General features: G+C 38.3%; 2 protein-coding genes across 2 annotated transcripts; one reads left to right on the top strand and one right to left on the bottom strand.

Moving 5' to 3' along the window:
- Positions 1–122: 122 nt before the first annotated feature.
- Positions 123–7,923, bottom strand: LOC125179191. The gene is made up of 2 exons (XM_047884580.1): positions 7,755–7,923; positions 123–1,600 (listed from the first exon to the last, which is right to left on the bottom strand). Exons 1-2 carry the CDS (start codon positions 7,867–7,869, stop codon positions 846–848), a joined length of 870 nt encoding a protein of 289 aa, XP_047740536.1. The 5' UTR covers positions 7,870–7,923; the 3' UTR covers positions 123–845.
- A 4,322-nt stretch (positions 7,924–12,245) lies between these two features.
- LOC108674802 lies at positions 12,246–14,614 on the top strand. The gene is made up of 4 exons (XM_018162772.2): positions 12,246–12,359; positions 13,018–13,543; positions 13,939–14,013; positions 14,277–14,614. Exons 1-4 carry the CDS (start codon positions 12,346–12,348, stop codon positions 14,472–14,474), a joined length of 813 nt encoding a protein of 270 aa, XP_018018261.1. The 5' UTR covers positions 12,246–12,345; the 3' UTR covers positions 14,475–14,614.
- Positions 14,615–15,544: the final 930 nt, after the last annotated feature.

The raw sequence follows: 15,544 nt of genomic DNA, 5'->3' as shown, positions 1-15,544 counted from the left end.
CAAGACTTTGATGTCCATACAGGCTTCGTTCGAGTTTCGAACACCACGAACTTGAACTTTTCAAAGCACTATTGTAGATAGTGAACTTAATTTGATATTAACAAAGGGGTAACAATGTATAATTCTGGACAGAAAAACTTTATTCGTTAATAAATGGGCAGACAGATAAACATCTTAAATAAAATTAGAACCTAGAATATTGGCGCACATATAGGGTACGGTAGCATTACTGTAAAAGCGGTGAGAGCCACAAATTACTGAGAATAGACGCCTCAGAGTAGGACTTTCAAGACTTGCCTGATGACAGTACGTTAGGAACAGGGAAATGCAGCTGAGGTCTAATTAACTTCTCTGTTTAATTTCACGCAGATTCTAACATTTAGCAAATATTTAGGATTGTTCAGATTTGTCATAAGAGTTAATAATTTCCTTTTTTTTAATTAGGAACTTAGGCTTTTTATTGACAGATACCTGATGATCTGATCAAAATTAAACTGCACTGTTGAATAAAGTAAAAAATGTAAGGTTTGCTAAATTCCCACTTTTAAAACGTTCAAATATCTGAAAGCATGAAAAAACAGAAGCATGAGATTTCATGCTGGTTCAAGTTTCCGATTTATGGCATTTGACTCTTATCACAGAACTACAGTAACTCATGTTGTACGCTGACACTATCATTAAAAAATATTATTCAATAAAGTGAGAAACCTTAACCTTATTTCAAAACCAGCTAAGAAATTATTACAAAATGAAATACAGCTACCTCTGGTAAGTTCTTATTATATCCAGGAAGGCCATAAGGTCTTGTATATTGCGGTGATGTTCAAAACAGCAAATTAGTTCATTCAACTAGTAACAATATTTTCATCAGCTGGCAGTCCCAAGAATGTGTGCCACAGAACAACGGTTACCAAGTACATAGCAAAACTTGGCCCCAAGTCTCTCAGAACAAATATAATTTTCAGACAGTGAGAAATAACAACATGAGAAACACCACACCAAGCCAGCACTGCGGTCCATAAACCTGGATTGTTCAGTTCTTGATCCAAATTTTGTAGGTAAAGCTTTGTTGCCAAGCTATGACACTCGTATAATATTATAGGCAAAGCTACACTGTTGAATACAACATGTCCTAGCTCAAGTTGTAAGAAGAAACATACAATTAATGCAAGAAAACAAGGAGCAAAAGCATATATGTATCTAGTATATACATTGGTAGCAGCACGAGAGCCATTAAAACTGGTCCCTAAAGTAAGATCACTTTCATTTGATAATCTAGGATCATCAAGAAAGGCAGAGTGAGATGCTTTTTGATTAGACAAACCATTATTAGATAGTAAAAAGTTCACCTTCCTAGTTTCGGATGCTATCACATTGATGTCATTGGCATTTTGCCAATCAGACCCTGCATGTCGGGTCACAAGTGGAGTGGAGTCTCTGGATGAGAGGGGAGTGGTGCCAACATTGCTGCAGTCTTGTACAGTTCTTGGCGGCTTGAGCAGAAATGGAATGTGAGGACGAGAACTTAGGTCAGCACCAGTCAGTGGAGTTGATGTTGAAAACAATGGTGTGGATTGGACTTCTTCAGAGTTGGTTTGATCTGATGACAAAAATTAAAAATCAAGCAAAATGTAGTGCTTAATTTCATATAAAACATATTGTAAACAACTAGATTCTAAATGGACAAAATGGAAAAGTTTATTTAACAAGTCCTCCTTGGAGGTTGCTTAACACACTTTTATACAATCAACAAGATTGCTACAAAATACAGAAGTTGATTAATGATCAATTTGAACAAGAGAAATTTAATTTTAGATCAATGGAGATGTGCATTGTTTGTACCTTAGCCTGCCACTTGAGGACTGATAACCATTCTGAGTAATACTGGGCCTCCCTTGACGATCATTCCAATTCTAACTCTCTTGATGACAAACAAAATTGAGAACTTTATATACCTACAATTAAAATGGCTGGATGCTGATTTATAACCATGAATAAACCTGAAATTCTCTGGCATTATATAATTTTTCAAGCTATGCATTAATGGCAACTAAAACTCATTTCATACACAATATATGTAATTACTACAATAATTTCATATTGCTGACAATATATATAACTGCTGTGAGGAGGTAGCTGGCATTGATGTTTGATCAATTATAACCTAATTGTTATTAGAACTTTACAAATAAAGCAACAGTCTAAAAGATTTCAAATTTATTCAAAATACATTGCATTTGAGTCAAAAGACTTTGGTAAGGAGTGAGATATTCCAAACTTAATGACATGAATGTCTTGTTATTAGGGTCATTCAAGAGTGTACTCATTCATTACTAACAGTTTTCTGAAGTCTTCCTCTTCATTTGTAGATGATGTAGATGTAGAATATATGACATTTTCTGTGATTTTTTTTTTCCTTTATTGATTTTATTTTACCTTATCCATACATTACTATAATATTGGTGCAATATTACCTAAACCATGGACATGCCATTGAACATTGACAACAACATTGTCACTGCAAGCTTCATATCAGCAGCCATGTAGCATTTCCTCTGTATCCTCTTCCTCATCCACATTGCCAATATTGACTCAGAACTCACCCACGCATCTACATCGTCATTTGCGGACGATACAAGAGTGCTGATGAAGATCACAGATGGCCTAGACTGCGAGAGGTTACAGGATGATCTGTAGCTAGGATTACAGGATGGCTTGTAATTTTGCATCATTTTAATTGAGCCAAGTGAATTGAATATAACAAAAAAATAAAACTATATAAAACATACCTGAAACAGAAAGGAATATTTTAGTGACAACCATCACATTTTTTTGAGAAAAAAATCATAGTTTAGGACTTTAGGTCAATTACTTTTCATTCTATATTGCCTAGTAAACAATTCTATCTATGACATTCTATGCACAATTTTGTGCTGACCATTGATGCATTACTTAAATGATAAGTTACATTTTTTTGCTGAGCAAGGTAAATGTAATAAAAAAATTTTGTTGTTAGGGTAGGTAAACACGGTACCGTATATTCCATCACATTAAGGACGCATCAAGAAATGAAAAACTATAAAAAAATAACCGTATGCATTACTCAAGTTCTGTTTGCTTTATGTGACTCTCAAAACACCGCACTACGCGTCAGCAATGACGAAACGTCACAAAATGTTGCCATATTTATTTAAAAGCCTTTAGAATGCAAACCTACCAAATCCCTATATTCTGTCACTGTGTGTGGCTATATTCGGCACGTGGTGAGGCGTATTCCATCCGCGCTTCAAATTCTACTGATGCATAATGCCATCATCCACGTGTTCGAATTCTGTTTGCTGTGTGAGCTGTATTGGAATACAACACGGCTTTGAATTAGAACACTAATAAATATTGAACACTAGGTACTTAATTACGCTTTTAATTAAAAACTATTAGGCTTTTAATTAAGCAAATTTTAATTTTTGTACACAGCTTGGAACGATCTGTGTGTGTCCAATTCAAGTTGTGATGGAATTAGTTTTCATGTGTCTAAATCCATTTCTCAACTTAATCATCTATTAATTTATTTACCACTTGAAATCAGTGAATACAAGTATACTTAAAGGATTCCTAATATATTCACAGACATATTTGAAAGTCTCAAACCATAATATTCTTCCTATACAAACAGTTATTCACTATTTGGTAGAGCAAGGTCAACTGTCAAATTTGACACATTTTTCGATGATCTCACTGGGTAGCGTGCAAAGCAGAGAGTTTTTTAGACTCTCCCTCAAGTTCATTTTTGAGTCCTATAAGTAGACCAGTAAAGTATCATGGATACCAGCATTATCTTACATAAGAAATTGGTTTAAGTCTTGAGTAAATGAGGAAATTAAAAATGAATTGATTCTAAAAAAATCTCTGGTTTGTCACTATGGTGTGCATCGTCTCTCTTTGGATCTCAATATTTTCCTGCTAGATGCCAAGACCTAGTGTATTGGCAGTAGGCCTAGTTTGACACGCAAATGTATGACGTCACCATCATAGTGGCAAAGCAGAGAGTTTTTTAGACTCCCCCTCAAGTTCATTTCTGAGTCCTATAAGTAGACCAGTAAAGCAGTGTGGAATTCTGTATAGGTAATATATTCTCATGTCAATATAAGAAAACATATCGAAATACAAACCCTACCACCGCGTTACACCACCTTCCACTGCAATGAAAATTTACGAACTGAGCTCATTTGAAAATTGCGCGTGGTTTGAAATCCAATCCCGTGTTGCCAACGACTAATCAAGTTAACTAGTCATTTATCTGTAGGCTATCGGACACATTTTTGCAATGAATACGTTCTAAAATAAAAAAAAACACATCCAGCTTCGTAAAAAATTCTCACGATTGGACAACACCCACAAAGTTTTCGATTTCACACAAAATTACGAGATAAACTTCGACTCTTTCACTTCGTACATTCACATGGTGTTTTCTGTTTACTTCTCACAAGACGGTGTCACACACTTATGTTTTGGTTGTGTCTAGTTTGATTTCATAATAAATAGACTTGATTCACATTCCATTCTGAGATTTAAATGATTGAAAGTTTTTTTTAATTATAAAAACCTATTTATACATACCAGATTTGAATTTTTTGCCATATTATATTGAATTTATCTTGATAAATTCACTTCAAATTCTGAATGATTTCGTCTGCCATCCCACGTTTTCGAACGTCTTTGTGTCTTTTAGAAAATTTTCGTTGTTTAATATGGGAAACTATTTCATTATAGAAAACATAGAGCATGTACGGTATAGTGCATTAATAATACAATTTAATTCAATAAAGATTAATTTTTAATTTAAAATATATAATCAGATTTTTAATTCAACATTTTTCTAATAGAATTTAATTCTACAGCATGTACCAACTAGTGTATTAAATAATAAATATTGATTTAGTAAAATTTTATTTTATTTAATTTTTTAATTTAATTTAATTCTACAGCTTCAACCGGTAAAAATGAGCATCATAGGAATCAAAGTAAAACTGTCGTTCATACATCACAAATTGAATGACATTGGATGGATTTGATAGGTATTTTATTAATCCTGTTTATATAACTTTCTGTCTGACAAAAAGTTGTGAATCCAAGCAAGTACGTTTCCTCTGATGCCCAATGCTGATACTTTCGCAAGCAATCTCCGATGAGGGACACTATCGAACGCCTTTTGATAATCCATGTATATTACATCCACTGTTCCGCCCTCGTCAACAGTGCTTGACCAAATGTCCATGACGTCTAGTAGTTGGGTCACGCAGGAACGTCTAGGTACAAAACCATGCTGATGTTTGCTAAGTAGGTTATTCTGCTCCAAGTGTTTCAGGGCCTGCTCCCTAACCAGCCTCTCCATTACTTTGCACAGGATGCACGTTAAACTTACAGGGCGGTAGTTGTTTGCTGCTGCTCTGCTTCCCTTCTTGAACACTGGAGTTACCGCTGCCTTCTTCCAATCTGCAGGAATCTGTCCTTTTTCTAGTGAAAGTATAAATAGGCATAACACTGGTTCCGCAAGTTCATCTGCTGCAGTCGCTAGTACGATATGAGGGATTCCATCTGGTCCTGATGCCTTGCCAACATGGAGGCCAGCAAGCTGTTTTCTGACTTTATCTAAAGTAACTTCAAAGTTTAAGAATTCTTTCTCAAACAAAGCCTCAGCTGGCTCGGGGATCGTGTCCCCAACTTCCTGCGTAAAAATGCTCTGAAAGAAATGATTTAGTAGATTGGCTTTTTCCTGGTCATTTTCTGTTTTTCTTCCGTCTTCCTTGATTAGGTCGGCTACTCCACTACGACTCTTGGTTTTGGATTTGACGTACTGCCAGAACGCCTTTGGGTTGGTTTTTGATTCAGCTGCGATTTTCTTTTCTAATTGCTTCTGTGCATTGCGACAGTCCTTTCTGGCTTTATTTCTTACTTTTTTGTATGCTTGGTAATCTTGTCCATCGCGGGTTTCTTGCCATCGCCTGAAGAGTTTGTGCTTCTTCCTTACTATTGTGAGAGTGTCTTTGTCCATCCAAGTTTTGCCTTTTCTGCCAGATGTGCGCGACATTGGAGTTGATGCTTCAATTGCCTCAGTTATTTTGTTTTTGATTTTGGTCCATGTTTCGTCCACCTCCAGGCCGCTCAGTTCGTCTTGCCAATTAATGCCTGCTAATGCCCCTCTCAGCACAGCACTGTCCATTTTCCTGAAGTTGCGTCTGTTAAGTCTGGGTGGGTCCTCGCAAACGAAGGATATAGTCACTAGCAGTGTTAAGTGGTCACTTTTTCCCAGGCCTGCCATCATCCCACATTCCATCGCCATCTCCTCTCGGTTTGTGAAAATCAGGTCCACTGTGTTGGACTTCTCTCCCTCCCTGAATCTTGTGGGCTCTCTCTGATGCTGGATTAGGAAGCAGTTTTTGACGGTTTTCAAGAATTGTGATGCTATATGGTTGGGACCAGCCTCGCACCTTTCAGTTACCCAGTTTATTTCCGGAAAGTTGAAGTCCCCCATGGTGAGGATGCTCGATGCTCCCAGCTCAGTTGCCCTTTTCAATTAATTAAGTATACAAACGATTAGTTAATTCGTAATTTGTATACAACCGTATACGAATTAAGTATACGATTGATCATCCCGCTAGATCACCGTTAGCGGGAAAGAAGCAATTAAATTCAGTAGCACGTTAGCTCACGTGATATGAAGTTTGGCTCGTCTGAACTCTGAATTTCGTGTTTAGTGTGCACTGTGCATGATGAAAAACTCTGCCTAATGATTACTTAATGAAGTTTAGTTCAATGTGGTCAACTTAAGAGACAAATTTTCAACTAACTAATACTTTTTATAAGTCTAATTTTAATTGTTGAGTGAAAGGTGCAGACTTGCAACTTCCAAGTGATTAGGTACTTTATAGAAACTGAGCAAGTTAGCGTACGTGTTTCAAGCCTTTAAGAAGTACATTTTTTGCCTCAAATAACGATGTTGGATCGAAAAAGTATCCTTGGTATCCATGGTTTTTTACTTTACTGAGTAAAGTATCCTGGATACCAGCATTATCATACTTAAGAAATTGGTTTAAATCTTGAGTAAATGAGAAAATTAAAAATGAACTGATTCTAAAAAAGCTCTGGTTTGCCACTATGGTCACCATTTCAACCATCAACGAACGCATGGAACTAAAACAAAGCTTAATATAAAGGAAAAACTAAAGAGGTGACACGTGACAGAATTACCCACGATGTTGGAATATACTGCGTTTACCCTAATTTGCGGCTTTGCCTTTTGCTCCATAGATAGGAATAGGATCATAGGGAAAAATGTTGAACTTTATGCCACTATTTTTATTTTTCCAATTTTTCAATTAGTTTTGCTGCTGAAGCATTTCTACAAAATGTTGAAGGACTGTCCCTTATTACCCCGCTCGTCCCTTATTACCCCGTTTGACGGTAGCATTTCTAACTATCATCAGTCTTGAAAAAATCCGGTCAAAGGACTTACTTTTAGATCTCCTGCAAACCAGACATGAAAAATACATGAATCTGCAACAGGACACATTAGGTCTCTTCAGCGTCGACATCATTATGTTTACTGAATACTGAGTATGTTATGTTATGACATTTTCAACTTGCTGGACTTGGGACTTGGCGAGGTCGGCAAAACCGATTAACCGAACACACTAATTTTAAATTTCTCAGAATAATAGCATCCCACTTCAGTCACAAGCTAATTTTATACTTACCTAATGTTAGAGGTAATTTGGTTGATTTAGTCAATCCAAATATTTTATCACGACGAGCATCTGAATTTTCTAAAATCTTTCGGCGCCTCAATTCCCGTCTTCTTTCATCGGCCATGTTTACGTTTTCCACAAATTGCAATTGTTGAATCTGACCTGTTCCAAGACAAAATGTGACGTTCCGCGATCGCTAAAACGTAAGCAACCTCGTCAGTGACACTGCGTGTTAACTTCCAAATATAAACTGCTAGTACGTTAATCTAAACTGCACGTTCGATGAGGTTATTTTAAACAGTCAGACTTATTTTCTAGTAGCTCATTGTCAAATAGGGAACCTAACGAAAGAAGTGTTCCATATAATATGTAATAATAATAAAGCGGTTGCATTCACCCTCAAATGCTTTGAGTGTGAATGCGCGGACATACAGGTGGAATGAGAGAAGAGAGGATATTTGTTTCATGTGTGACAGAGGTGAGAGGGAAACTGTGGAGCATCTGATGATGGAGTGTAACGTAACGAGGGTGACGAGAGATGAGAGTGACGGAGTTGTATATGAGAGAACAGGAGACGAATGGATGGCAATGATAGTGGGCTTATCAACGGGGGTGACAGCCGCTATGACTGAGAGTGGAAAGCGATTTCTGGAGAGTGCATGGGGGGTGAGAGTGAGGAGGAGGCTGGCAAGAGTGGAGGCCGGGGGACGACAGTAGAGAGCAGCAGTACCTAATAAAGATAGAATAACAAACCATGATAATTCAATATAACACAGATAGTCACTCAGGGCTTTAGAGGACACATAACTAACATAAATGTAAATTACATAGGGCAAAACTGAGATATAGGCTTATAGCAATAATAAAGCATATGAATTTCCTCTTGATCTCCTTTACACCTAGCTCTCATCTTACCCCTAACGCGAACTTTCACACCCTCTTTGCTGTTTATAGTTTCCCTTTCTTCCCCCTTCCTACTAACAAATGAATGTGTGGTGCGTGGCTGATGGCCGTTGCAAAGCCCTGACTATGAAATGTCGTTCTTCTCTTCAGAGTCACCACGCTCCAAATCCAGCGTTTATTAGGCCTATAGGCCTGTCGCCGATTCTTGACATTGCAGAACATTCACAGCATGTTGTGGGGATGCGGGCTTGAACTCGCAACTCACTGCTTAAAATTTTCTTTGCTTAACCGCCCGGCCTCTTTGCCGATTCTGACCAGAAAGGCGCAGGTAGCAGGGATCGAACACGCACCTCTCTGCTCCAATCTTGATACTCAGAACTTTAACCACTAGGCCACCCTGCCCATTAAATATTGAATATTTTTATGTCATATGTTAGCTCCATGGAAATCAGGCGCAAAATTATGAATAAATTAGCTGATTCTGATCAAGTTTACATAAAAATTTTGTTTTTACATACGGTAGCTTTGATTAGTCGAAGTTGTAGTTGTGTCGCTTGCTAAATGACCTCTCGTCACTTCTCCGGCCAGTCATGCGGTCGGTCTACCTCAGTGGTTCCCAAAGTGGGCGATATCGCCCCCCTAGGGGCGGTGGAAAGATTTTGGGGGGCGGTACGGAAGAAGAGGGCGTTTGGGGGGCGATAAGGGGGGCGGCAGTCCGAAGTCAAAGTCAGAAGTTCCAACGTTTGTTTGACAATTTGTACACAACACGTGCAGCACATCATGACTCCCAGGGATGGTTTTTTCACCCGCCAGATCTATTTTTTTAACCTCTCATGGGTTTACGTCCCGGACAAATTTACGGCCGGACTCGCGGCCATTCTCACGGCCAATTTTCAAATTCAATGATCAAGGAATATCTCTCAAATTAATTAACTTAACTCGTTGAAACTTGGTACACATATTCATTAGGGACCTAACGGTAATGTTTAGTTCGTGAAATTTTTTTGAATTTTGCCTTCATTTGTTTTTGCCATAGTTATATGGCAAAACTGGCCGAAATTCACAGTGAACAAGGAATTTCTTCCAACTATTGAACAGATTCGAACGAAATTTTGAATTTTCAGTCCTAACTACCGAACGGTAATGTTAGCTCGTGAAAATTTATTCGATTGTGCCTTTGTTCGCGAGTTTTTTTTATTTCACCTTCATTCGTGATTTAAACAGCAATACGTGCTTAAATTCGCAGTAATCAAGAAATTTCCTCCAAAACTACTGAATATATTAGAATGAAACTTATTATTTTAATACCTAACCTCAGCAACGGTGATGTTTAGCTCGCTATAAATTTATCGTTTTGTCTTCGTTTGCGAGTTATACGACTATAAGTATACGGATATCCATTCGTAAACGGCTCTTAGTTAAACCGGCCGGTAGAAAAGCCGGTTGTTCCTCCTATATCTGTATAACTCGCGAACGAAAGCAAAATAGAAAAATTGTCACGAGCTAAACATCACCGTTGTGAGGTTAGGTATTTATATTCAAAGTTTGGCTGAAATCTATTGAGTAGTTTAGAAGAAATTTCTTGATCACCGCGAATTTAAGCGACAAATTATCCGACGATACAGGCCGAATATAAGGAAGTGTGAAATCAAGAATGACGGTAAAATGAAAAAAACTCGCAAACGAAGGTAAAATCGAAAATTTTGTGAAGCTAAAAAATCACCGTTTGGTAGTTAGGAATGTATATTCAAAATTTCGTTCAATTTCAAATTTTCGTTCAAATTATTTGGTCACTGCGAATTTCGGCCTTTATCGCAATATATCTCACTAATGAAGGTAAAATTTAAAATTTTTTCGAGCCAAAAAATCACCGTTAGTTTCTGATGAATACATGTTCCAAGTTTCATTGAGCTGCGTTCATTAGTTTGGGAGATATTACTTGATAACTGAATTTGGAGATTGGTCGTGAGACCGGCCACGAGTCCGGCCGTAAATTTGCCCGAGACGTCCTATATAGGTTTCTAGTGCTGAGACAGTTAAAACAGCTTGAAAACATATTGGTTCACTAAATGGGGTTCAATTTGTGAAATACACATTTGAGTTTAACCTTTATATTTTGAAATTGCAGCGTACTAAATTTCAAGAAAGAGGCGTATGTTTTTATATGTGTCTGTGGGGGGCGCTAGAAACTCACTAAGTAGCCAAAGGGGGCGCCAGCCTGAAAAAGTTTGGGAACCACTGGTCTACCTGATTCAGTGAAAATAAAATATCTCACAAACTAATGAACGCAGGTCGATGAAACTTTGCAAATATTTTATTAGGGCCTAATGATGGTTTTTAGATCTTAAATATTATATTTTTTGTTTCGCCTTCATTGCCAACCTATACAGTCATACAGGCCGAAATTTGCAATGAACGTACAACTATTGAACAGAAGAAAAGTTTTTACTTGCCTCGTTTCTAGTGCCACCATTCAGCATTGGATAAGTATTTACATTTCAAGTATGAGCATTTCTGAAATAAAAAGATAAAGTCCGCATAGCCTTCCTCTTAAAAAAACGTAATCAAGCATAAAAGTTTTTATTTTTCTTTCTAGATGACCTCGTATAGAAAGGCAAATTTTAAGAGGACTGAAGTCGTATACAACAAAGGAGATATTATTTACCTAAATAATGTCATAAACGGCAAGAAAGAAAGGTCCATATTTTTGTTTATCATATATCATATGTATCCACCTAAAATTGCAAGAGTCATGCTTACTTTAGTTGGAAGTCATTTGCACCTACGTCAAACTGTACGAATAATGGTTCAAGTTGCTGGCAACTGGTCCCGGACCATCCTTGCTTACAAAACTCTGACATCATTTGCATCCCGCCAGTAAGAGTTATGTTGAATATTGATCATTCAACGGAAAAATAGACTGTAAAAAGACTGATTGAATTCGCTGGGGAGTGGAGGGACTCAACCCCGCTCGAAGCGCACCAATTGTAAAATTTTTAGTTGAATATTGTTTGGAAAAAAACTTGTATCTTAAATTTCAAAGAATTTTAAATCTTTCTATATGCATCAATGGATCAAAATAATGTACAATAAACAATTAAAATATATTTTTTTCCACACTTTCACGTCTTCCTGTCACACTGGCAAAGCATACTATAGTGCATTCTCATTTCATTCACTTGAGCCAGTGACTATAGTGATTTGGCAGGTAATGCGGAAGGGTATGCTGTGCAGATAGCTTTGTAATTTGCAGCCTGAAAGATTGCGGTGGTTTGATTACGATTAAGAGCAGTGTGCAACTATGGGAATTGAATCTCGTGTCGAGATATGAAGGAGTTAGCTTTGTCAGTTATACGTATAATGATTGAGCGTTGGGAAAATTATCAAATTGGTGGCGATTCATGATTCATTGGTTTTCAAGATTCCAGTTCAATTATTCCTGTATGTATATTATGATCGCCCGTTATTGAAAACACTTTCCGAAATTTACCTTGTTACTCAATTCACTCAATTGGTTCCATAAGGTAGTGTGGAGGTAGGCTAGGCTGTATTACGTCATTAATCGATGTAGTTTCACATTCGCTATATGAATTTTTGCTCTTGTTTAGTAAGGTCAATTTTTATCGCAGGATTGGTTTTGCAGCGTGGTCAATTGATCTTCGCAAGTCACTTGGTCGTCCATTCAGAGCATTAAATAATGCCGAAGTCACTGTGAGTATCGCCGCTTGAATTAATTCCATTGTGGGTCGCATTGCGAAGCGTAAATGTGATTATGTGTCATTACCGTGGATGTTCCTCGGCTCCTATCTCCTAAGCGTATATGGGGCTGGAGCTTGATTGACTTAGCAATCCACCGTAGTATTTTGAACTTGGGTTCGCCAGCCCCTGCACCGTATGTGACAGGCGCTGTCTATAAGTATACATATATGGCACCAGTTACACGTGATGTTTGAAACTCTATGGTGACGGTTGAGCCATTGAATGCTTGCAAGAATCTACTCGTTGCAAGATAGTAAACTTGACCTAACCTGAGCTTATTGAAGTGATACGGTACTACTCGTAAAATTCGCGGACTTCTCCCGCCAAGACTTATTTTGAAGCTTTTGTTCGCCACTTGCGGAATCCTCGGTTGAAATTAGTACCCTTAATGTGCTCTCGTGGTTTGCTGTCCCGCCTCATGACATTTCTTTGAGTATATATCCTACGTTTCGTCCGATCATAAATTGACTACCAAGCCCATGGATGAACTCTACAAGGTTCATTATACGGATGGGTCGGAAAGTCCGCAAAGTCGTCTGGCAAGAGTCTAACTTCTAATAGACAGTTAGTTGTCCCGTAATTAATAACTCGATTTTCATACTGCCGCCAGAGTTCTTCCGGCGGTGAGCCTGTTGGCGTTAATCGCCCTCTTGGCGTTGGCTGACGTTCCGGTTAGCAGCAGTGCGATGCCCACAGAAGCTGGCAGATCGACAAACTCTTCTGTACCTCACTCAAGTCATGGTATGGAAACCCATTCAACTGAAGCCCCCCAGTCAGAGCACGCGACTACGGAACCCGAAACGGAAGCTCCTTCGGCTGCTAAAATGAAAGGAATGAAAAACGAGGGTTCAAATTCTCGAGGTATTCTTGCTAACTTGACAGTTGCAGAAATTGTGCATCAATTCAGAGTGGAAGATTTCCGTAAAATCTTCACGTACCAGCCTGCACCAGAGTTAAGCGTACCACAAAACGAATCTATAGCTTTCCTGTCTGGAGTTTTGAAAGCTGTTAATGCCAACTTGGATTCAATGATGGTAGAAACGGCGAAACACGTCGCGGAGTCGTTGGTTCAGGTCGTAACCGCTGAAACTGGAAATGAAGACGAGCCCGATTTCATAAACCAGCTCATCAACGAGGTGCGTGAAGTCGTAAGTCGTTTATTCTTGTCATACTATATTTTCTGTGATGCTTTGCATTTAATATCGACTACCAAGAGTTTGTAGTTTCTTAGGAGAACATCAGCTTCATAAATAGATTTCCAGGACTAAATAAGAATTTTAACATCTTGTATTAGGAAAAGTAAATTATCCTGTAATGTTATCTTATGCTATTAGACTTTCAATGTAAGATTCGTCAAAGTGTTGATAAAGCGCTTTGTATTCTTTTCAATGAAAATGTTCATTTTCTATTCCATAATAGTAGGGATAGGTATTTCAAATGGTTCTCCCACGGGTCTTGTGGCATTTATACTCGCTCCCACGTCTGCTTGCCGAACTGAGCCCCATGTAACAAAATATTTTCATCTTTGCAGAATATGAAAACGCTCGTGTCATCTCTGAAGGATTATCCTTTCCTGAAAGAAGGCATATACCTCTGGCTTACATCGGTGAGATCTTGTTGGATTCATTTTAGAGTTCCTCTATAATTATTTAGTGGTCGTGTATTTAAACTACGTACAGTTTCAATATGATGCGACTATTTGTCGTCCTTGAAAGGCTTTCCTCTATAGTTCACCTTGATTTTGAAGCCGTTGTCCTAATTCGTATAAAGTCTACACTTGACTCCTTGTACTGTTGCACATTGTTTCCAGGACCCTTGCGGTACTAATATTTTTATTTTGTTGTAACTTGAGTGGTTCTCTCCAAACAGGAAGATGACACCAACGACACCTCCTCTGGTTCGGGACTTTCTCCCTCTGGCAGATCATTTCCTTTCAAAAAGCCCGATCCCGTGCCTAAGTTCTTCTGCCCCGATCGGATAACTGAACTCGTCAACTGTTGGTCGTACGATATTTTGGATATGATCGCCGACAGGGCCAAGGATTATTTAAGCCCTTTCCGTTGGTAGCCACTATAATTATTACGTTAATGTAGGTTCAGTAGAGGAATTTTCATCGGTATAGTTTTAATCTAAAGGGTGTTGAAATGAATAGTGTCTGGAAACTGCTCGAGGTTAAATGTAAAATAATTTAATAAAATAGGTTCTAATGCATTTTTTTCCTTGCGACAATTAAATGAAACTCTGAAGAGCTAAATCAAATTGGTGGTAAAATATAGTGGGATTTTTTATGTAGCTCCCTCTTTTCGGGTTTGTGACTTGAAGGCTTGGGCGTTGGTCGCATCTTGTACACAAAGTTCCAAACTCGTAAGTTTCCTGTATTAAGATTTGCTCGCTGCAACGATTAATGGTACGTAATGTGGAGGATAAGTGAAAATTTAAAATTGAAAACTAGAATTTGCTCGACACCACGACTTGCCACAAGTCATGCTGTTACAAACTTTGAAGTTCTCGAATTTTCTCTTGCTGCCAAGCGTGAAAAGTTTGCAACAGTTGAAATATAGGCTGTCGCTTGTCCAGGATTAATTTTTCCTAACAACTCGACTTCTTCGATAGAGTGGACTTTGCTTCTACCTTAACTATAATAACGCTTGCTATTCCAGTATTTTCTCGAGTGAAGCGAAGTGGTTCATACTTCATACGCGGACTGTCGTACATTCTTGGAACTCTGAGAAAATTGTTACGAATGATGAACGTGCGTCTCCAATCCGGCGAAGACGAAATACCAGTTGGCTGCAGATGCAGTGTGACTGGCTGTGCAGCTTGCGCAGAATATGATTCCTCCGCTAGATCCTAACCGTCTAACGCATCGCGAAACTGATTCTCTGAGCAACATTCGTTTCGTTGACATTGAGGTACCCCCAATTATTCTGGTAACCCAGTAAAAGCCTTCCCAAAATAAAGCAAGAGTGGCCGATTTGAGAAAAATGAGATGCTTAGAATGGCCTGATCAACTCTGACACCGCTTTTACCATGCCACAAATTGAACGTGGCTGGTGACAATTGCTCTCGCGGCTTCAACAAAATACTAACCGGACAGACGTACGTTTGAAAAACCTGACCGCATGATTGAATATTGT

The sequence above is a fragment of the Hyalella azteca genome, unplaced genomic scaffold (genome assembly GCF_000764305.2).
Source record: "Hyalella azteca isolate HAZT.00-mixed unplaced genomic scaffold, Hazt_2.0.2 contig15661, whole genome shotgun sequence".
Classification (NCBI taxonomy): Eukaryota; Metazoa; Arthropoda; class Malacostraca; order Amphipoda; family Hyalellidae; genus Hyalella; species Hyalella azteca.
This window is presented reverse-complemented; position numbering and strand designations above follow the sequence as displayed.

Coding starts and splice junctions, on each gene's coding strand:
- LOC125179191 (XM_047884580.1), bottom strand. CDS start 7,869: ATGGCCGATGAAAGAAGACGGGAATTGAGGCGCCGAAAGATTTTAGAA. Junction 1,601..7,754: donor CAAATTACCTCTAACATTAG/GTAAGTATAAAA, acceptor TTTTGTCATCAG/ATCAAACCAACTCTGAAGAA.
- LOC108674802 (XM_018162772.2), top strand. Junction 13,544..13,938: donor TAAACCAGCTCATCAACGAG/GTGCGTGAAGTC, acceptor TCATCTTTGCAG/AATATGAAAACGCTCGTGTC. Junction 14,014..14,276: donor TATACCTCTGGCTTACATCG/GTGAGATCTTGT, acceptor CTCTCCAAACAG/GAAGATGACACCAACGACAC.